Source organism: Somniosus microcephalus, chromosome 9, assembly GCF_052327205.1.
Source record: "Somniosus microcephalus isolate GS21.2 chromosome 9, FLI_Smic_1.0, whole genome shotgun sequence".
Taxonomy (NCBI): domain Eukaryota; kingdom Metazoa; phylum Chordata; class Chondrichthyes; order Squaliformes; family Somniosidae; genus Somniosus; species Somniosus microcephalus.
In genome coordinates, this window is record NC_140995.1 from 9,750,920 (window position 1) to 9,774,630 (window position 23,711).

Genomic DNA, 23,711 nt, shown 5'->3' on the forward strand with positions numbered 1-23,711 from the left:
CAGTGCTAGTCACTATCACAACATTGAGGGTTTGGGCCTCTGATCTCCACTTTATCTACCATCTATTACATCAGCATGGGTGCCGCTTATGCTGTCTCACCTTGGACCTCAGAATCAGACCCAGATGAGCCCCAGCACCAACAACACCAGCAGCAGCAGCCAGTACAACACCAGCCTTCTCCTCAACGACCTGATGCTGTACAGGAGAGAGGGGGTCAGCACAGGGCTGTAGCGCACTGGAGGCGATGCCCCCAACACAGTGTATACAGGTAGAGGATGAGCTTCCTGGACGTGACTGAGCAGCAGTGCTTCGGGAGGCGCAGGCTATCGTGCCAGGTCGTCGCAGACATTTGTAGCTTGCTGGAACAAGACCTGTTGCCCAGAGGACCTGGTGGACACGCCTTACCAGTGGCTGGCAAAGTCACCACCGCCCTCAACTTCTTCGCCTCAGGCGCCTTGCAGGGATCTGTAGCAGACATTTGCAGGATCTCGCAGTCAGCCACACACAGATGCATCACCCAGGTGACTGATGCCATGTTTGACAAGTCAGCCAATTATGTCAACTTTGCCACTGATGAAGCCAGTGTTACTGAGCATGTGTTCTTCTTTGCAGCTCTGGCTGGCTTCCCACAGGTGCAGGGCCTCATTGACTGCACACATGCGGCCATCAAAGCATCCCCTCATCACCCATGAGTGTTTGTGAACCGCTCTCTCAATGTGCAGCTTGTCTGCAACCATAAAAAGATCATCATGCATATGTGCACCAGATTCACTGGCGGCTGTCATGTCTCTTTCGTGCTGTGCCAGTCCACCCTACCTCAGCTCTTAGCACCTCCAAACTTACTGGCTGGCTGTTTGAAGACTAGGGCTATCCACTGAAGATGTGGCTGATGACACCCTTGAGGAGGCCAAGTAATGAGGCTGAGCATTATAATGAGAACCATTGAGCAAGCAATAGGCATGCTGAAGATACGCTTCAGATGCCTTGACAGATCTGGAGGAGCCCATCAGCCAGGGTGTCCAGAATCATCGTCGTTTGCTGCGCACTGCACAACAAAGCGCAGCAGTGAGGATTGGAGCTGCAGGCGGAGCAAGGTGCAGAGCGCACAGCCTCTTCAGAGGAGGAGGAACCTGAGGTGGAGATTGCACGAGGAGGGGTGCACATTGTTGCCCGGGAGGCCAGGGATGGCCTCATCATGGCCAGATTTACTTAACTTGCTCCAATGCGCCCATATGGCTGCCACATGCTGTACTAAGTCCCCCCCCCCCCCCCCAAACAAGACCATAAACCATCCCTACAATGACCAAGCCATTCCTGTCACCCAAACCCCCATTGCTCGAAGTTAAGTAATGTCTCGCCATTCACTCCAAACAACTTCCAAGGTAGCGGGCAAAAATAGACAAGACCGGAAAGTGGTGCAACGAAATACGTTTATCTGGGTCATAAAAATAACTGAAACTTAACACTAACATTTGTTCATACACCCACGTGCATCTACTTGTGTCTTTTTTCTTTTCCGAGTGCTTCTATGAGGTGCAACCGCTGTGGCTTCAGCAGTGGTAGAGGCAGGCTGCTCACTTCCCTGCTGCGACTGGTTAGGCATTTTTGGCGGACGTCCTCTGGGTTTTGGAGCCTGTGAGGGCCCCTCCAAAGTCTGCTCCTCCTGCAACTGTGCAGGGGCAGACTAGTCCATTGGGATCTGAGGTAGCATGTGGGGTACTGACTGAGGGGGAGGCAACGGGTGAGAAGTGGGAGCGCTTTGAGAAGAGCCCCCACTTCCATGTCCTCTCTCACCATCATCCCTCTCACAGGCCACCCACTCTTCCTTAGAGCAGAGAAGGCTGAGGCGGGACCTGATTGAGGTGTGCAAAATTATGAGGGGCATAGATAGGGTAGATAGAAAGGAACTTTTCCCTTTAGTAGAGGGGTCAATAACCAGGGTGCATAGTTTCAAGGTAAGGGGCAGGAGGTTTAGAGAGGATTTGAGGAAAAACTTTTTCACCCAGAGGGTGGTTGGAATCTGGAACTCACTGCCTGAAAGGGTGGTAGAGGCAGGAACCCTCACAACATTCAAGAAGCATTTAGATGAGCACTTGAAACGCCACAGCATACAAGGCTACGGACCAAGTGCTGGAAAATGGGATTAGAATAGATAGGGCTTGATGGCCGGCACGGACACGATGGGCCGAAGGGCCTCTTTCTGTGCTGTATAACTCTATGGCTATGACTTCCCGGCTAGCAAGGAGCTGGAGAGCACCTTGCTGTATAGCAGTGGGGTGATAAACGCTCAAGTCTTAAGTTTATATCCCTCCTAGTGATGAGTTCTATGAGCGTCTGCCATCTGTTGTCCACAGCAAGCATATGCTCATGTGACTGGCGCATTAGCGGCTCCATGCAGGTGGCCAACCTTTCCATGGAACAGCATATCATTGCCGTCGCCTGCGACAGTGCTGCTCATGTTGGAGATGGACTCCTCCATTCTCTGCACATTTGCAGAGCCTTGTGCAATTGTCGTTGCCCCTCCAAGATCACCCTCTTTCTCGATGGCCCCGAGGTTCAGCGTCTGCATGCAGATCAGCAGAACTTGGAACGTGTTGCACCCTCCGGTGAGGAATCTCCACTGCTGTCCCTGTCAACACCATCTGCTCTTGCTCACTTGTGATGCGAGAGACACCAGGTGACAACACTACTCTGTCTCGCACAGGACCGACCGAGGTGTGCGTATCTGCGCTGGTGCTGGGTGCGCTTATGTCTGGTAAAATCTCCTGACAAACATCCCTGCTGCTGACCTCCTGCGATCTCCAACCATGCTGTTTTGGTTTCTTTGGGTGGACCTCCCTGCGTCCTCAGTGCCTGCACCAGAACATCGAGGGATGCATCGCCAAATCTTGGTGCGGCCTCCGCCTTTGTCCATCTATGAGTGACACTTTTTTCATCTTGGTAGTAGTAGCCAGACCTCTGCAAATGACCTTCCACACTCCTTCATCAACTTTCAAATGAGATGTGTGCAAGGCTGCTTTAAATATTGGCGCTGGAAATGGGTCATTGATGACGTCATCAGACCCACTCCATTTAATTGGGCCGGGAAACATGCATGACTGGTTTAATTGGGGCCATTAAGTACAAGTTGCACTGAACATCGCATTCCCAACGTGCTACGCGCCCTGCACGCAGCCCAACTCAAAGGTAAAGATTCTGGCCAAATTGTCTGCACAGCAATGCACACAAGTGTCCGTAATAAAACAGGGGAACTAGAGGCAATATATGTTGCCCGGAACCAGATGCAGTAGAGATTACTGAGACACGCTACAGAAAAATCAGAACTTGGAATTAAACATTACAAGGTATAACATAGTTAGAAAAGATAGAGGAAGAAAGAAAGGCGAGGTGGAATAGCTGCACTTATTAGAGATAACAATGACCCGGAATTTGCGGTCGGAATGACGGTAAACTGGCAACGTTCGCTGCCATTCCGCCTTTGAAACTGACCGCAACTTTGGGATTTGGCACACGCGCAAGCCGATGCAGAAATCCCAAAGTTGCGGTCTGTCAATGACTGCTCCGAAACTGGCTGCACTGTGCCGCCAACACCCTCCCACCCACAGTGCCGGCAATCAGTGAAACTGACAAAAACTTCGGCTCTTCTGCAGTAATTACGCTGTTACAATTCCCCACAATGTTAGACCCAAAGGGATTAGTTGTAACTGGGGTTTCAACAGTGTATTGACTGCTAAACAAATGTTAAGGGCCTGCAAAACTAATTTTAATTTTGTGCAGTGTGAAATTGTCCATTTTAATAAAGATTAACATTTTTAAGAATCTTTTCAGAACAATTTTTTTTAAGCTTGTCCATCTTTATTTTAGGTTTGCCTTTTCCCCATGTGAGAACCCCAATCTTTCTTTTGCTCTCTAACTAATTTTAAGAAGTTAGAATTTTAAGGGCTGACGTACTTCCTTGTTCGTTGTCTGTGAGAATTCTGCCTTTTGATTGGCAGCTTAGACAGCCTGGTGACGACACAGCAATTCGAACAAGGGGATCCCCATTTAGTTCTGTTGAATTGAGTTGTAGGTCGGAAAACCTGAAGTTCTCGACACTGGGATTGCGAGATTTTCGTACTTCTGGGCCATTTCGGGACTGCAATTTCCGGGTCACAAAAAACAAGAGTAAACTAAACACTGATGAGACACCATGGATGAATAAAGACGTGAGGGAAAATTTGAGGGTAAGGAAAGAGGGATATAGAACACATCCAGGGAACTATAGGCCAGTCAGCTTTACCTCAGTGGTAGGAAAAATAATGGAATCCCTACTAAAGGAGGAAATAGAAAAACATCACGAAACAAAGAATGTAGTAATAATGAATAGTCAGCATGGATTTCAAAAGGGAAATTTTGCTTGACCAACCTTATTGAATTCTTTGAAGAGTTAACAGAACGTAGACCAGGGTAATGCAGTAGTTGTAATTTATCTGAATTTCCAAAAGGCCTTCGATAAGGTGTCACATAATTAAACTACTGAATAAGGTCAGAGCATGCTGAGTCAGGACAAATAGCAGAATGGAAAGCTAGTTGGCTGCAAAACAGAGTGTAGGGGTAAAGAGTAGCTATTCAGAGTGGCAGAAGGTGGAAAGTGGGGTCCCACAAGGATCAGTGCTGGGACCACCATTATTCACAATTTATATTAATGATTTAGACTTTGGAATCAAACACAAATTTTAAATTTGCGGATGACACCAAATTGGGGGGATAATCAATACTGAGGAGGACTGCAACAAATTACAGGAGGACATTAATAAACTTGCAAAATGGGCATATACAGGAAACTTTCGATTTACCGGCACCTAAATAACCGGTAATCTCAGTTAACCGGCAAAATTCAGGAGTAGGTTCAGGTAACTTTTATTACTTGCCTTCCTCCATCTGTTGCTGTGCAAGGGTGTGGCTGCAGCTGTTGCTAAGCTACAGAGACACTTGCCATTGTTCTGAACCACAGGGTTTGTTGCTTTATACGGAGCTCTCCGCTCCGTATCTTTTACTATAGCTTTCAGTTATCCGGAATTTTTGATGAACCGGCATGTCGGTCCCGTCCGTGCCGGATAAAAAAAAAAGTTTCCTGTAATTGGCAAATGAATTTCAACACAGATAAGTGTGAGGTATTATATTTTGTAAGAAAAATAAGGAGGTCACATATTACTTGGAAAATAAAAATCTAAATGGGGTAGAGGAGCAAAGGGACCTGGGAGTACAAATACACAAATTACTAAAAGTAGCAAAGCAGGTTAATAAGGCCATAAAAAAAGCAAACCAAGCACTAGGATTTATTTCTAGAGGGATAGAATTGAAAAGTAGAGAAGTTATGCTAAACTTGTATTGAACCTTGGTTAGACCACACTTGGAGTACTGCGTACAGTTCTGGTCACCATATTATAAAAAGGATATAAAGGCACTGGAGAGGGTGCAAAAAAGATTTACAAGGATGATACCAGAAATGTGAGGTTATACCTATCAGGAAAGGATGAACAGGCTGGGTCTCTTTTCTCTTGAAAGAAGGCTGAGGGGTGATCTAATAGATGTCTTTAAAATTATGAAAGGTTTTGCTAGAATAGGCACAGAGAAAGCATTTAAACTTGTGGGGAAGAGCAAAACTAGAGGCCATCAATATAAGATAGTCACCAAGAAATCCAATAAGGAATTCAGAAGAAACTTCTTTACCCAGAGAGTGGTGAGAATGTGGAACTTGCTACCATAGGGAGTGCTTGAAGCAAATAGTATAGATGCATTTAAGGAGTGGTTAGATAAGCATGAGGGAGAAGGGAATAGAGGGTTATGCTGATAGTTAGATGAGGAAGGATGGGAGGAGGCTCGAGTGGAGCATAGACTGGTTGAGCCAACTGGCCTGTTTGCGCTGTATATTCTATGTAACTACATAATAAAGTGAGAGGCATCTTGGAAGTTTTGGAAATTGTTGTAAGTGAATATATTCTGCAATTTGTTACAGCTTTCTCTGTTCTATAACTAGGAAGTCCATCAACTGATTCCATTTTTCCATGCCAGAACTACGATGCCACAAGAATCGACTTGGACTGTTCAACAGATTGTGTTCATGCCCAAAAAATGACAGGATTTCAGCCAAATTGTCACCAACCATATGGATGCCAAGTCTATTGTCTTCATTAATTAACTAGGAATAAATGCAGTGAAAGTCTGCTACTGTTATTTCTTCAAAGCTAGCTATGAAGTGGAGGAACTTCCCATTTTTTAAGAAAGGAAAAAACAGTTGGGTCCAACAAGTCCATCCCTCTTGATTTCTTAAATTTGCAGGATATATTTTCATGATTGTTCATTTTGATACAGCAAAAGTGATGAATTACTGTATACGAAACCCATGTTTTAGTTTGGTAAAATGGCAGATTCCTCTGTAGTGCATGTTCTTTCTATTACAGCAATATGGAAAGCTACCTTTTACACCATCAGAAGAGGAGAGTATTTTATGTGTCTCCAAATATGGTATCAAAGTTGCATCCTCCGATCAATATGTGAGTATATTAATGTTTCCTTCTAATTTTGTTATAATGGTGAGGAACTTTAAAAGAGGCAGGAGAGATGCTCATTTCAAACAGTAATCACTTAGTATCAGGGCAAGTGATTTGTGATCTCCCCAGACAAATCCTGTGAAATCTACACTTGCCACATGCACCACGATTTGTTGACCACTGACTGCAATTTTGCATAAAATGTTTTAAGCGTTGAATGTGCCAATTTGAGCGATTGAATAACTTATTTCTTATATCCTTGGACTGAAGCATTACTGTGATTAGCTAACGTGCACAAAAGTTTACACCAACGTCAACAGCCAATCAAATAGAGACTAGTGCACACCCTTACGAAAGTCACTTCTTTGCTTAAAAAAAAATTGAAAGGGTTTTTGGCTGATCTCGTAAGGCCTACCCCTTCCCGGGTACCAACAACTTGCATTTATAACAATTGCTGTTGCTCCCATGTACTATTTCCCGGTCAAGGCCGATAGACATTTGGCCCTCTGCTTCTGCCGGTGCACAGTAGTGAATTAAATTCCATATCACAAACTTCTGAACTGCTTGCTGTGTTTACAATTAAAGAGCAGGAGGAATTTTTTCCATTGATGGAGATTTGTTAACAAGTGTTCCCCTTCTGTAAATAATGTGAGTCCTGTCTAGCTCCAGTTGCATCATTTATTTGAGTGTAATATACGTTCATCTAAAAAGCTGAACTTTTTGAATTCTAACAGTCTGTTAAAGGAGTCAGTTTCACACTGCTTGAAATAGTGTTATAATGCAATATTCAGATGGTGAAAGTGATAGATGAAACTGAATTTTCCTTGTCAGAAGCCAGGACTTTGTTCAGTAAATCATGTGAAGTAGCATTATATCCTCAGAAGTCATTCTCAAGGGCAGTTGACCATTGCAAATGTTTTCTTTTGGTGTGTACATTCAAACTTATTGTACTTTAGTATTTTTTTGTTGTTCAGATATAATCGTTTCATTGTGTAAAATCTCTGGTTTGGGCATTGATACCTGCCATTTGGAAGGGTTTGTTGGAGTAGCACAAGACTGGTTTGTTTTAATCCACTAGGATTACTGCAAGTAGGATAAGTGTTGATCCTCATAATGCAGATATCTGTTAAATGGGATTATTAAAAGGTACAACCTCCGAATCAATAGGTTGCAGTATCTACTAGGGAGAAAAGGGTGCTAAATGAATATGTTGCTTTAGCCTTCAGTGGTAAAGGAGGATACAGTAGGCGAGTGGTTATGAGTTCAAATCCCATGGCAAACTGTAAAATTGAATTCAATATTTTATGGGCTTCAAGGAAGCAAACCCAGCCAGTCTTTCATGTGACTACAGTCCCACACTATGTAGTTAATTCTTCATGCCCTCAGGGCAACTAGAGGTAGGCAATAAATACTGGCTCGTCAATAACACCCATAAATATATACTAGAGGTATAAGGAAGATTAGAAATTAGCAAAGGATTTACAGATTTCACCATAAATTGTAAGATGATAAAATAATGGTATTGAAGCCATACAAATCTCCAGGCTAAGTAGGTTTCTACCCACAGGTGTATTCAAAGAAATAGGTGAGAAAATTGGGGATGCATTAGTTTGCTGATCTGGTAATCATAGAAACTTAACAGTACAGAAGGAGGCCATTCAGCCCATTGTGTCTGCTGGCCAGAAATGAGCTATCCAGCTTTTGATCCATAGCCCTGTAGGTTACAGCACTTCAAGTACTTTTTAAATGTGAGGAGGGTCTCTGCCTCTACCACCCTTTCAGGCAGAGAGTTCCAGACCCCCACCACCCTCTGTGTGAAAAAAGTTCTCAAATCCCCTCTAATACTTCTACCAATTACTTTAAATCTATTCCCCCTGGTTATTGACCCCTCTGCTAAGGGAAATCGGTCCTTCCTATCCACTCGATCTAGGCCCCTCATAATTTTATACACCTCAATTAAGTCTCCCCTCAGCCTCCTCTGTTCCAAAGCAAATAACCCCAGCCTATCCAATCTTTCCTCATAGCTAAAATTCTTCAGTCCTGGCAACATTCTTGTAAATCTCCTCTATACCCTCTCTGGTGCAATCACACCTTTCCTGTAATGTGGTGACCAGAACTGTATACAGCACTCTAGCTGTGGCTTAACTAGTGTTTTATACAGTCAAGTATAACCTCCCTGCCCTTATATTCTATGCATTGGCTAATAAAGGAAAGTATCTTGTATGCCTTCTTAACCACCTTATCTACCTGTCCTGCTACCTTCAGGAATCTGTGGACATGCACTCCAAGGTCCCTCTGTTCTTCTACACTTCTCAGTAGCCCTACCATTTATTGTGTAATGGTGCTGGAGGAATGGAAGGTAGCAAACGCTACACATTTATGCAAAAAGGGAAGAACATACGATAGATACAAACTAAACTCGCTACAGAAAGTCAAGTCTTAAGTACCCTTTTAATGACATATAAGGCACTGTTTTTCAGTGCCAGTCAACCTCTGACACTGAAAGTTAACTATTACAAGTGTGGAGCCTCATTCCTTCAGGTTTTAATTGTTGGAGATTTTAAAAATGTAAAATTCACCTTTTTTTGTTTGCCTCTGTCTAATGCAATCTTAATTTCCTTCCCTTTATTTCTCTTTCTGTACCTGATTTGACATTGAATTCACACTTCCTTCTCAGTCCTTGCACTGTTAATTTCACAATCCTTCAATCTGATTGGTTAAGGAGATACACAGTTGCTTGCCCCGTTTCCCTGGCAGACATTAGATGCCCTGCCACGGCAAATTATGGCCCATTGTCTTCTCCTCTCTAGTAACAAAGTCCAGAACGAGGAGACATAATCTTCGAATTAGAACTAAACTCGGAAAAAAACTTCTTTACCTACTGGGTTATGAAAATGTGGAGTACAATTCCCTAGAAGGCAATATATGCAAAATTAATGGAGGCGTTTCAAAGGGAGATAAATGATTGGGAAGGAAGGATATTCTGAGATATATGGCGGTAGGCATATATGGCAAGGAAATGGTATCTAAAACAAATGGCAGAGCAGGCTTAATGGACAAAATTGCTTACATCTGTTCCTAAGCTCTTCTCTCAAACATTCCACTAATAAACTCTGGTCGCAGGTTTAATTTAGAAAAACTCACTCCAGTCTCCTTGGTAAAAAATTCCATTTCCTTTTGTCACCCAAATACATTTAATGCAATAAATTCTATTAACACTTTTTCTTTCTTGGCAGGATATTTTGCACAGGCATCCATTGTATTTGATCGTGCGAATGATCTGTTACGATGATGGGTTGGGGATGGGAAAAAGCCTCCTTGCTATAAAAACCACCGATGCAAACCAGAATGAGTATAGCATCTGCGTGTATCAGTGCAATAGCCTGGTGAGAAATGGTTTGGTAACTGTCTTTCTCCCTCTCCCCTCTCGCCCCCCTCCTCTCCTCTATTTTACATTTGACCATATAACCTTATTTTTAAGGAGTGGTTCGATACCTCAACAATTAAATCAGCCACTTCTAACAAGTGAAAGTTATTGCACTATTGTACACTCTTTATACAGGTGACTAAAGTGTGTGATTTGAATAAGGGAAACCAAATAATAATGATCCTGATATGACAAATTGTACATGTTAGAGGTTCCTAAAAGGGACAATTTGATACACATTCCGTCATGATATTTAAAAAAAAAAATGAATCCTGCCTTTAATAATTTTAAACAGTTAAAAGTTTTTAATTTTGAATAAAGTTATCACCAGTAAAGTTAAATATGCATTGTGATTTGACTAACCCAGTCCTTTTATGTTGCAGGAACAAGCTCAAACAATCTGCAAAGTCCTGTTCACTGCTTTTGATTCAGCACTTTCCTCAGAGAAATCATGATGTAGATGATTGTTGTCTAAATGATAATCTGATGGTATCTTATGATATAGATTATTTACCTTATGTTTGAGTTCTCGCAAATACGATTGCTGCCATAGGTCTGTGAACTACTGGAAAGTGTTACAAATTCTGAAAGCTGATGGTGAATGAAGTTGCCAACATTTCAATGTTTTCAATAAAATGAGAAATAATGGAGTTTGTTAGTATTGTGCAAGTCCCCAATTTCACAGCAGTCTCTGTTAATGTAGTACATTACTCAGATTTCATTGCAGAGCGATAGCAGTGTCAATTATCCTCATAGCTCTGTGAAGCAGACATTTTTAGTTTACTCCAGGATCAAAGAAAATACAGGTTTCAGAAATGCTGAATCTGTGTATATACCTCAGCGCTAACAGGAGCAGCTCAAATAAGCAAGCCTTAATTATAAATACTGCCTTTTCATTTTATGACTATTGTATAGGTCAATACAGTTTCTATCGAAGTGGCATTGTATTTCTTGCTCTTTCAATTAAGCATGCAATGAAGTAGCAGCCTTACTTATACACAACTTTCTAGTGCAATTTAAGTTGCTACAAATAAAATCCAGAAAAGTGAATTGTTCTACTTGTTATTAATATCACTGCCACAGATGTGACAAAATAACTTGTGTAACCTGCCATCAACCAAGCAAAATGTATTTTTCATTTGAATGAACACAGAAAGGAAAAGTCCTTCCATAAAATGAAGCCTAATTTACACAACCAAGGGTTGAAAAACTGCTCCCTCAGCCAATTAAGGTGGCAAATAGCCTTGTAAGGTCCCATGTTCAATCCCTGTCGATGCTGAGTTAGCTGATCATCTCCAGGTGACGGTATAGGAGAGGAATGACTACAGTTAGCATCACTACCCCTAAATTAAGGAGGGGAATATCAACTAGACTTGCTGCTGATTGTTATCCAGTAACCCCTGGTGGAATTACATGTGTGGACATCAGATGAGAAATATCCTGCCAACGCTGTCCTGGCTCACATATGAAGAATGGTTCACTTGCTGAGAATGCATTGAGTGGCTAGGAAACTATAGCCCAGAAATGTCAATGTCTTCAGGGTGGGAGAAAAATGATAGAAAATGAAAAGGTACGGAAACATATTTTGTTCATATGGTTGAATTCCAAGATCACAGTTCTGGTAGTTTGTAAAGAAACTAGACAAGTAAACTATGATTTTTAATACTTTGAAAATCAAGTACTATTAAAATTTTTTTAGAGAGTACACCTTTTTTTGGTATTAAGTGATCACTGCATCTTGTGTAGCATAGAAAACAAACCAGCAGCCACTGTAGTTTCAGAGCAGCTCATGTATTTCATCTCCCAAATTCGACAAAAAAAAATGACTCATACAAACTATTCCCAGCCTGGACGCTACTTACTGACTTAAGAGTTGAAAATTCAGCACAAGTGCCATGAATTAAATTTTATTGATTTATTTTAACCCACAGATATAAGGCTTTGTGGAAGTATTTAAAAGTAGATGGTACTTTATTAGATAGTGAATATTTTTGTACAACAAGACTAACAAGATATGCTGGTAGTGATCATCTGCTGGGATTCTACTCAAGTGTGTACTTAAGTGGATAGTATTTTTCTGTTTTCCTCATAACACTGAGTTTGAGGTCAAGTCAATTCTTTAAACTGATCTTGCAGTACATTCAAAAAAAAGTTTTACATCTTCATCCTTAAAAGTTTTAACTTCAAAATTTAGATATTCTGGGCTTATTTCCATGCTAAAAGGGCACAAAGTAAGACTTTAGTCCCTTCCTCTAAAGCAGAAGAGCTGAACAGCAGAGGAAATTTCATGGGCAATTAAGTGGATAAACACACGTGATTCTCACAAATTTAGACTTTAATAGAATGGAATTGCTCTGTACCAAATCTGCTGATTGTTAACAGTTATAGCAGCCTCATCTTGATGCAATGGATGGATATTTAAACATATTTTAGATCATCAGATTTTGTACAGTATTTCATCAGATGCTCACTATTCCTTCACAAATAGCACATTCATTAGGCCTCATCTTCAAAATCTGCACAAAAATCAGCATTAATAATCATTACATTTCTGAATTAACTCCAATGTTAAACTGGGATATACAGTACATTACACATGCTCTAATTGTCAAATCAATGCAATGAAATGCAAAGGTATTATAGGATTTAACATTTACAATATATATACAGTTGCTCTGCAACAAACACCTAGCTGGTCATATTTGTATCCATTTACACCATGTCTCAAACAGGATTTTTTTCTGCTCTAAGTACTACTCAGATGACGACAACAGATGGCAACAGTTACCCTGTCTAGAGATTTTTATGGTCCTTTTAAATCACTCATAGAAAGCAATAGTCCTGAATGATGTCAACATCTTCAGTATTAATTCACATTACATACAAGAGTTACTAACTTCTGCTTTTAGACAATAATTACAGCCACATTTAGTTGAAAGTGATCGGCTACAATTTTTAATTTTACTGCTAACCCAAAATATTTTTCAAATTTTCATTCCTATGCATTGGAAGCCAGACACCTTAAAAAAAAACTGTTGACCACTTATGTAACAAGTCTAAGACTTTAAGAATATTTTTTCAATAACAGGCCAGTAAGATCATTGCAAAAAAGTTTGAGATGAAATTTTACTACAAATGATTTGCACTAAGTGTGTACCATTTTTCATTTATTTTTCTCAATAAACAATAGTTTTAAGTTATGTCCTTAGTAATAAAAAGAATCAACAACAATTTTGTGCAGAACTTAAAAAAAGTCTGCAACAAATTTTGAATATTTTTGCAAACTGATTTAGCTATTTAAACACTTTTGATTAAACCGTTTAATGCAACAAAACACGAACTGTACGACTGTACAAAATACATAGAGGACCTCTAATAACCATATTTGAATTTCCATCACCAATTCTCCCTCTTTTGAAGAAGAGCCACTGTGGGTATTAATGCTGTTCATTAGCTGCCTTTTGAAAAATTCATATATTTACAATACTAGAATCCTGTGTTCATGAATGTAGTTAGGGAAATTTAATTTGCAATGGAAATTACAGCATTTAAATAAAAGTGAACGTGGAAACAGTGGTATTATTTTAGATTTATAGTAGTGTTTTAAGGCTTGAAGTTATGAAGTTCACCCAAACAGCATGCTAAATTCATTACCTATTTTGTGGATTATATCACATCAGTACTAATGTTCTCCAGCTTTGCTCCATATTGCAATATATTTTGATTTTCAACATGTTTTTTGATTTAATTAGTGACATAAGCTATTCATGAACAATTAGCATTCTTTCCATTTCCAAGTACTACATGCACCATAGCAAATTGACAGACATGAAAAGTCCACAATTTATAATGAATCTCCAGTTGTACTGAAAGTGCAAATACTTTAACAAGAATACATATTTAAGAACTATTTACTTATAACATCCTCCAGCTAAGAAGTGATTGGTCTATCGAGCTAAACACAGATGCTTTCCTTGCCATCCGAGGGTGTGGTACCATGCTCTGAATTGTTTTTGCTCAACTTCTTAAAGGGAGCTCAGTCAGCAATGAAGTGCACAAATGTCACAGGGAATACACCCCTCCGCTTCGGGTCTCCATCAATGTGGCCAATCTACACAAAAACAAATATTTCAGTATATTCACAGAATATGGTGCTCGGGGGTAATAACTCTGTTTTTATTACACAGTGGCTACATGCTTTCCCGTGGGTTATCACTTGTTTTAAATAACTAATAGCAGGCAGTAAATTACAAGTTTATAATCTAATGAAGGTATTGTAATGTCATTCAAAATGAAGCTCAAAAATTAGTGAAATTCTTGATATTATAAAAAGTGTACTTGTACACTTGTTTGGAGGAGCATTATTCAATTTTTATCTCTTTACTGGCAGCAGCAGTCATATCCTGACTGCCCATGCCCTCCAAATCCATGGCACAAGTTTCTCAGCAAGGTATATACACTTTGCATCATTGCACCTTTTTTTTTTAAGAACCTGCATGAAATGTCTAGTTTAGTGCTATTACCAATTTAAATACAATATAGCAAATAACTCATTATACAAGTATTTAATAGATCTGATTAGATGCCCAATGACATTGCAATACCTAGTCATATAATGCAGTACCAGAGATTACAAAGCATTACAGTATCAGATCATTTTCATTTTTTCCTCTTCATCCAAGTCATTTCTCTGCAGTCCCTCCACCTCCCTCAACACAAATAAACTCTCCTCAATCAACAGGGCGAGATTATCCACCACCTCACAAAGAATGCTTTTGAAGGGATCTTAGCTGAGATCATCTGATTTGACAATGGAATTCAAATATAGTAGCGACTCCTCTCCACTCCCTTAAGTCCAAGGAACGCAGACTTGAACGTTTATGGCGGACAACTGGTCATTCATCGCCAGATCTGGCTGGACCACATAAAGCACTATCGGGTCCTGCTCTCCTCTGCCAAAACTGCTCACTATTCCAGGATCATCCTGGAATGCAAAGATAACACTTGGCTTTTCTACACTACAATCCATCATCTTAAACCCGTCTCCCCTGCCTCCTCCAACAAGTGCAAGGAGCTCGTGGACTTCTTTGTGGTTTAAGGTTGAGACCATCCGATCAGCTGCTTCTGTCGCTTCCCTCCCCCAGCCCACCGGGCCAAACTACCCCTAAGGTTCTCCTCTGCCCTAGCCCATAACTCGCATCTTTCTCTAGTTTATCTCCCCACATGCCCTCTCCGAGCTCATCTTGCCCACAAGACCCACCCCCTGCTCCCTCGACCCTATTCCCACCAAACTGCTGATCACCTAATTTCCCTCCCTGGTTCCCTCTCCTCAGGTACGGATGATGATTTAAAGTAATCTCCTGAGGTAAAAGTGAGACTGACATTTTTTGCGATTACAAGGCTACCCTTTCATCATGCAAGTGATTACCTCACAAATATGGTACTTTGATGGAAGGGTATAGGATACAAAGTTAGATCTGAACTGTTGCCTGTGCCAGTTAAAAAGTGATTTTATGATCCTTTAACATAATCTTGATGTTACCAAACATCTGCACCACTTACCCACCATTCTGGATCTTCCTCACCATCAACAATAATGATCTCACCCTCTGAGAAAGTGAGCTCATCGGGGTTATCTGCACTACAGTTATAAATTGCTTTCACTCGTCTTGGTTTTGATTTAATCTAAAATAACAGAAAACAAATGAACTAACACAGAACAAAGCAGGCCACAAATACAAATAGAATTATGAATGCTCCAGGTAGAATTAAATAAATGGCTACCTAAAAAAAAGTTTATAGATCTAAAGTTTCTTGAAGATTTAACATTTTTAAAGCAAATGTTCATATGTCTGTACATGCGTAAAAGAATTTTGATTATATAACTCAAGCATGCACAAACAATGGTACAATTTCAATAATGTTGGATATTCCAAATGTTAAAGGAAGTCTGCCAAACTAGCATACAACACCTACTACTGGTACTGCATTCCTGTCCGTCAGCTCAGCATCGACGATGGGGCTGAATTAATTCACTCCACTGTTGTTGGTTTTGAACTAGCTTGACTGCTTCAGTCATCTGTATTCATTTCTGTGACTGGCTTAAATGGATAATTTTTCTCTAGATTTTCAAAAGGCCTTCGATAAGATACCACATAACAGACTAATGGATAAGGTCAGGGGACAAGTAGCAGAATGGATAACTAGCTGGCTTCTAGACAGAAAGTGGGAAGTGGTTTTCCACAAGGATCAGTGCTGGGACCATTATGGTTCACAATTTAAACTTTGGAATCAAAAACACAATTTCTAAATTTGCAGATTACACCAAATTTGGGGGAGGGGTGGGATAGTTAATACTGAGGAGGACTGCAATAAATTACAAGACATCAATAAACTTGTAAAATGGACATATAATTGGCAAATGAAATTTAACAAATATGAGATATTTTGGTACGAAAAATAGGGAGGTCACATATTACTTGGAAAATACGAATCTAAATGGGGTAGAAGAGCAAAGGGAACTTAGAGTACAAATACACAAGTCACTAAAAGTAGCGACACAAGTTAACAAGGCCATTAAAAAAAGCAAACCAAGCACTAGGGTTTATTTCTGGAGGGTTTGAATTGAAAAGTAGGGAAGTTATGCTAAACCTGTATCGAACCTTGGTTAGACCACACTTGGAGTACTGCGTACAGTTCTGGTCGCCGTATTATAAAAAGGATATAGAGGCACTGGAGAGGGTGCAGAGAAGATTTACAAGGATGATACCAGAACTGCGAGGCTATACCTATCAGGAAAGGATGAACAGGCTGGATCTCTTTTCCCTTGAAAGGAGAAGGCTGAGGGGTGACCTAATAGATGTCTTTAAAATTATGAAAGGTTTTGATAGAATAGACACAGAGAAAGCATTTCCACTTGCGGGGAAGAGCAAAACTAGAGGCCATCAATATAAGATCGTCACCAAGAAATCCAATAAGAAATTCAGAAGAAACTTCTTTACCCAGAGAGTGGTGAGAATGTGGAACTCGCTACCACAGGGAGTGGTTGAAGCGAATAGTATAGATGCATTTAAGGAGAGGCTAGATAAGCATATGAGGAAGAAGGGAATAGAGGGTTATGTTGATAAGAGTTAGATGAGAAAAGACGGGAGGAGGCTCGAGTGGAGCATAAACGCCGGCATGGACTGATTGGGCCGAATGGCCTGTCTCTGTGCCGTATATCCTGTGTAATTTGTATCCATTTAATTTGCCCTCATATTAAAGGATGGTCTCCTGCATGACTTTTCAGAAACCTACAATTAAAATTCCATTCTCCAGTTGAGGCTCTCTGCTACTACTACTACACACACCTTTGCACACTAACCCTAGTCTATTCTTTCAATTGTCAGTGATGGTTTTCAACAGGATTTCAAGTAGCTCGTAACATCAGAAATCTTGATAATAGTCTCTACAGGCTGAACGCAAAGTAAAACATGAGATAGAAGTTGAGAATTGGCATGCACGTGTGCATTTTTAAAATCAAAATAATGGGAGCTGTTTTATAAACCACTCCTTTTTTTCATTGACAGATAAGTATAGTATTAAAAATTAAACTACTAAAGTAGCTTACTGGAAATTAATTTGCTACTGAAGTTAAAAAGGTAATTGTGTTTTTTTTTTAAAAAGCAAAGTTTGACTGGAATGAAACCAAGATTTTTTTTTAGTGGTTGTCCAATACATACCATTTGAGACTTTCGTGGCATTGGTGCTGGAGCTTTGTTCAGATTTGCAGAATTAGGTGCATGTCCTGGCTTTTTTGGTGCAGTGTCGGGCCCCAGGAAAGCATCTCCTATTGGAATGTGAACAAATAGCAACTCTGTGAAATGTTAAACAAATAGTTTTGCAAGTTTGAAACAATTTAAATTTTTCCTATCTTGCTTTCTGGCAAGATCCTATAACAACAAACTTGCATTTATATAGTGCCTTTCACAACCCAACGTGCTTCACAGCCATTTTTTGAAGTGTAGTTAATGTAGGGCAACGTGGCAATCAATCTACACACGGAAAGGTCCCACAAACAGCAATGAGATGAATTACAAGATAATCTATTTTGTTGGTGTTGGTTGAGGCATAAATGTTGGCCAGGGCACTGGAAGAACTCCCCTGTTCTTCTTTGAATAGCGCCACGAGATCTTTTACATCCATCTTACAGGATGGTTTAACACCTCACCCAAATTACGATACCTCGGACAGTGCAGCACTCCCTCATAGTACTGCATTAAAGTATCAGCCTAGTTATTTGTTCCAAGTCTCTGGAATGGCATTTGAACCCATGACGTTATGACTCAGAAGCGAGTGCGCTACCACTAAGCTATATATACTGATTTACAGGGCATAGATTAATGTAGGTTGAAAGCATGGTTGAAGTGCCCGCCAACACTCACTACCAAGCCTCACATGTAAAAGAGAGGCACTTGGCATGGTTCCATAGGCACCACCACCCAAGTATGAGCCACCACCTTACAGGGGAAAAGCTGAGAACACTGGAAGGGGATGGGAACTTCCAACTCTTTTTAAATATATATCATCAAAACATACAGAAAACAACTGGAAGTATTCACTGCGTTTCCAAGTCATATCACAACAGATTAGTGATGTCATTTTCTGCTTTTTTAACTTGGAGAAAAATTGCAAAAAAATGTATAAAAAGATAAAATCTGATAACCTGATAATGTGGAAATAGTTGCACTCGTGAGACAGACTAATTTAGTTTCCTTGTTCATGAACTATTCAGTCAGCCACAAAAAATGATCAAAAGTATGAGACATAGAAACATTGAAATACTCTAAACAAAGTGAGTGTGGATAACTAAGAGACTGTAAAATATAACTGTGTAGTTCACTTTCGCTGTGGCTAGATATCTCATTTATAGAATCCATCATCAGCAATGTTGAGTTCCTGATACAGGTAGACTATCCTTTATCCGAAAACCTTGGGACCAGCCGTGTTTTGGTTTTTGGAAAATTTCGGATTTCAGAAGGTATTACGGGGCAGCACCCCGTAAGCCACCACTTTCGGTTTTCAGAGGTTTTCTGTTTTCGGAAGTGCGGATAAAGGCTGCTCCACTATCCCTTATCCGAAAGGGTGGGGGTCGGCGGGGGGAGAAAAGAATATCGGACAGGCCGCTGCAGCTATCGGACGGGCCGCTGTATTGTTGGGTTCACTCTCCCGGTACCTCCTTCACACTGCCCGGCTTGGCCTGCAATCTCCTACCCAGGAGGGAACTCAGTGACCCTCTGCCCTGCTCAGCGTAAGTCATGCGCCACTCTGGTCATGTTGTGCGCACGACTTACGCTGAACGAAAAAACTTTCGGTTTTTAGAGGGTTTCGGTTTTCGGAAGTTCGGATAAAGGATAGTCTACCTGTACTAAAAAAATGTTTATTCACCTGACTGCAGTGATTGTACAGATCCAGGTACCGTGGATGGTCTTTTAACTGTAGATGTTCGATCAGCACTGTGAACAGATGACAAAGATGTTCTAAAATGAGCATAAAAATTTATCCAGTCATAATATTTTTACTTAGTTACTTCATGTAATTATTTTGGTCAATTCTCCCCAGCCACTTCACTGCATACAGCTTCATTCAGCTGAGGAAGTGGGGATCTTGCATTAGCAAGATGGTCAAACAGAGTCTCTCGAAATCCATAGTACCATAATAGAATGATGTGTTATATACAGGAAATACGCCATCACAGAGAACTAGTCTAACCACCTCCCCATAACATTCAATGGCATTACCATCGCCGAATCCCCCACCATCAACATCCTGGTGGTCACCATTGACCAGAAACTTAACTGGACAAGCCACAAATACTGTGGCAACAAGAGCAGGTCAGAGGCTGGGTATTCTGTGGCGAGTGTCTCACGTCCTGACTCCCCAAAGCCTTTCCACCATCTACAAGGCACAAGTCAGGAGTGTGATGGAATACTCTCCACTTGCCTGGATGAGTGCAGCTCCAACAACACTCAAGAAGCTCGACACCATCCAGGACAAAGCAGCCCGCTTGATTGGCACCCCATCCACCACCTTAAACATTCACTCCCTCCACCACCGGCGTACCGTGGCTGCAGTGTGTACCATCTACAAGATGCACTGCAGCAACTCGCCAAGGCTTCTTCGGCAGCATCTCCCAAACCCGCGACCTCTTCCACCTAGAAGGAAAAGGGCAGCAGGCGCATGGGATCAACATCACCTCCAAACTCCCCTCCAAGTCACACACCATCCTGACTTAGAAGTATATCGTCGATCCTTCATCGTCGCTGGGTCAAAATCCTGGAACTCCCTACCTAACAGCACTGTGGGAGTACCTTCACCACACGGACTGCAGCGGTTCAAAAAGGCGGCTCACCACCACCTTCTCAAATGCAATTAGGGGTGGGCAATAAATGCTGGCCTTGCCAGCGACGCCCACATCGCATAAAAACGAATTAAAAAAAATTCACTACAACAGAGAACTACTGAGATTCACTACAACGGAGAACTAGTGAGATACACTACAACCGAGAACCCTAAAATATATATTTTTCTAACTTTCCCTGCAGTTTTCCACTTTAATTTATTTCTCTCATACTTTCCAGCCATAATTGCTGTAGATTTTTGAGCAGAGAGGGGGAGAAAGTTAACAGAGAATACATTACAGAATAGAAACGGGAACTGAATGAGGTATTGATGAAGAATTTTCTAGGCCAAACCAGAAATGGAACAATGAAGAATTTCACATGGAGGTCACAAGATAATTATAGATGAAGAAGGCTATTTGTTTGTCACATCCATCTAGAAAAATCTACAACCCCTTCATGCAACTGTCGTTCAAACATCACCAAAATTTTGCCACCACATTCCAGCAATTTAGTGCCATTCACCATATTTTAGCTATATATGTGCATTGTCAGTGTTGAAGTAAAAGAAGAAAGATTGTAGTCACAAGCTATATATCTATATAAATATATAAAACCTAATACCTGGATGATGGTTTCTGCTGCGAAATGCGAAGTGGTGGCTGTGGAGGCAGTGGTGGCGGCAGTGGTTTTTTATTCTGAGCAGCTTGCTGCGGAGAACCTTGTTGCTGCTGTTGGGGTTGTGATTGTTTTACCTGCAGACTCATTGCTTCAATGACACTGCTCGTCTTTGCTACTGGAGTTGGTGGTGAAGGGTCTGAAGGATTAAAAAATACCAAAGGCAAAGTGAAGTCTAGGAGGATACTCTGCATCCCCAACTGTTAGTATAGTTTCCCGTAGCTTCAGATTAACTCCCGGGCCCATTATTTTCAATGGAGCTTCTCTGGGACACTCCGCATCAAAGAGGTCATAGAGTGGCCTAGCAGGGATGAAGACTCAACTCAAAGATTTCCATGGAGATAATAAAAATCAACATTTTATAAAAAACACTACATTTGATTCTTGTAACTACATTTTTTATTTCTAATAACATGGACTACTTGGAACAATAAGTACTCCTTCTGAACATCACTTTCCCCTTTAATAGGTTAATATTTTGGTTAGTTCTTCCCAGGTACTTAGTTTCACACAACCTTCATTCTGTCGTGAGGGCCTTATAGCAGCAAGGTGTTCTAAGAATCTCTCAAAATCAATATAACTATAATGGAATAATTTATTATATACAGGAGATAGTCTATGGTGGAGATCTAATGAAATGTACAACAACAACTTTCACTTCTCGAAAAATCATCCGAAGGCACTTCAGAGTCATGAGGACAAAATTCAGGTGCAGTCTAAAAAAAATATTAGGAGAGATGGCCAAAAGTATGATTGATGATGTGGGTTTTAAGCAGGGTCTTGAAGGGAGAGAGGGGTTTAGGGAGGGAATTCCAGACCGTGAGGCCTCGGTGGCTGAAGGCAAGGTGAGACAGTATGTACAAGAGGCCAGACTCCAAGGAAGAGACAGCTTGTGGGGGAGGGGTGGGGTATCGCAGTGATCGTAGAACTGGAAGAGGTTTCAGAGACAGGTGAGGCCGTGAAGGGTTTTAAACACAAGGATGAGAATTTTAAATTTGAGGCATTGGGGGGACTGGAAGCCAGCAAGGTCAGGGGTGATGGGTGAGCGGGACAGGCAAAGCAGCATATAAGATGCATCTTTCCAATAAACCAGACGGATTTCATCAGGATATGAACATTTTTAAAATGTGGGAAATATCTTACTTTTTTGATAATAGATTTGACAGCAGTTTTCACAAACTAATTGATACAGAATAATTTGTTAGAATAGCAGTACCATAACCTGGTATTAAGTGGCATGGATTTAAAAACCAGCTGACATTTGTAATCTGGTTTCTACACAGTGAATTCACTCACTCAAACAAGTCAGCTTGTCATAGAGTGTCAAAAGTTATAGAGCGTACCTACACGCATGTTATATCAAAAGAAAGCTCATCATTAGGGGAGTCTAATAGGCATATTTACTTTTTGGTCAGACAAAAATTGTTCGGGCAGTATACAAAAAATGTTCAAAAATCCGCTCAATAGCGGTTGACCAATCCTACCGCTCATTAGCGTTGAGTGACGTGATGGTTGACCAATCCTACAGTTCAGTGACCTGATGGTTGACCAATCCGCTGTCTGTGGGCAGGCCTAATCCTGCAGCCTCCCGAAACTTCGCCGCCATTTTTTTCATCCCATTAGCGACATCACCAGCCAAACAAACCCCCACATTGCAGCTCCGGGAGCGGGAGGCGAGTTGGGGTCACTTGGGCCGGGCCTCACAACCGCTCGGCCCGAGACAAAGAGCGGCCGGGGGAGCGTCAGCGGCCGTCTATAAACCGCGGCGCGGCAGCCGGGCGCACCGGCTAATCAGCTGGGGTCCGTCTCGGCCCTAGATCCCGGCCGGGCCTCAAGCACTAGGCCCCGCACGTCCACCGCAGCCGGCCTCAATTTTCAAAGCCCTTCCCCGGCTGCCAAAAGATGGGGAGGGAGGGAGATCACAGGGGGAGAGGTAGAGAGGGAGAGGGGACATACAGGGGCAGGGAGAGAGAGGGTGGGGAGAGAGGGGGCAGGGAGAGAGAGGGGCAGGGAGAGGGGGACGGACACAGAGGGGGTCAGGAAGGGAAAGAGTGACAGAGCGCGGGAGCGGCAGCGCCCAGCCGTAAACCGCACGGCCCAAAAAAGCCCTGGCAACGCCGGGCACCCCCAGCTAGTGTATATACATATACACACACACACATAATATATATATATATTTGGAATGTCAAATATGAAATAACATTAACTTGTAAACATCTTACAGTCTTGTGTTTTTTTTAAATGAGTGCTACAAGCATTATGCAGCAACAGCTCCTCTTCAGCTACCAGTAGGATGCCCAGTCCAAAACCAAACGTGCTTACGGCATTTAGATATTCTTTGAAAAAGGACTGTGTGCAGAACAGTCTGTTCACAGGTGCACAAAACACCGCTTGCAAATGCTTTGTACATGTAGAATTAGGTACCAGTAGGTCATTTGCTATGTCTGCAACTGATCGTTTCACACATGTACTGCTTTTTAAAAAATCCTGCAGTGGTAAAATGGACTTCCTTCTATTCAGCTTTCATTTCTCTACATTAGCAGACTATCTTCCCAGGAACAACTGTCAATTTCAAGACCTAATCAAATGTGTCTACGTAACGTTGGATCACATTACCAGTAGAAATCGCACAATTAAGAAAAAGGGAAAATAAAATCTCATTTTAAGTAACTATAATGCCACTAGACTCGAGT

At 41.4% G+C, this 23,711-nt stretch overlaps 2 protein-coding genes across 3 annotated transcripts in view; one reads left to right on the forward strand and one right to left on the reverse strand.

Annotated features, from left to right (window-relative positions):
- The window catches only part of itgb1bp1 (integrin beta 1 binding protein 1), a 47,611-nt gene extending 36,600 nt beyond the window's left edge, over positions 1-11,011 (forward strand). The window contains exons 5-7 of the mRNA XM_085996350.1: positions 6,445-6,537; positions 9,771-9,920; positions 10,345-11,011. Of these exons, the coding sequence (XP_085852476.1) occupies positions 6,445-6,537; positions 9,771-9,920; positions 10,345-10,416 (315 nt within the window). The 3' untranslated portion in view covers positions 10,417-11,011. The remainder of the gene's footprint in view (positions 1-6,444; positions 6,538-9,770; positions 9,921-10,344) is intronic.
- Positions 11,012-11,913: 902 nt separating this feature from the next.
- asap2a (ArfGAP with SH3 domain, ankyrin repeat and PH domain 2a) overlaps positions 11,914-23,711 on the reverse strand; it is a 210,422-nt gene continuing 198,624 nt past the window's right edge. For both annotated transcript variants that reach the window (XM_085996347.1, XM_085996348.1), the window contains 5 exons: positions 20,965-21,157; positions 19,388-19,455; positions 17,683-17,789; positions 15,524-15,646; positions 11,914-14,072 (listed from right to left, as the gene is read on the reverse strand). In XM_085996347.1, coding sequence (XP_085852473.1) covers positions 13,998-14,072; positions 15,524-15,646; positions 17,683-17,789; positions 19,388-19,455; positions 20,965-21,157 — 566 coding nt within the window. In that variant the 3' untranslated portion in view covers positions 11,914-13,997. The remainder of the gene's footprint in view (positions 14,073-15,523; positions 15,647-17,682; positions 17,790-19,387; positions 19,456-20,964; positions 21,158-23,711) is intronic.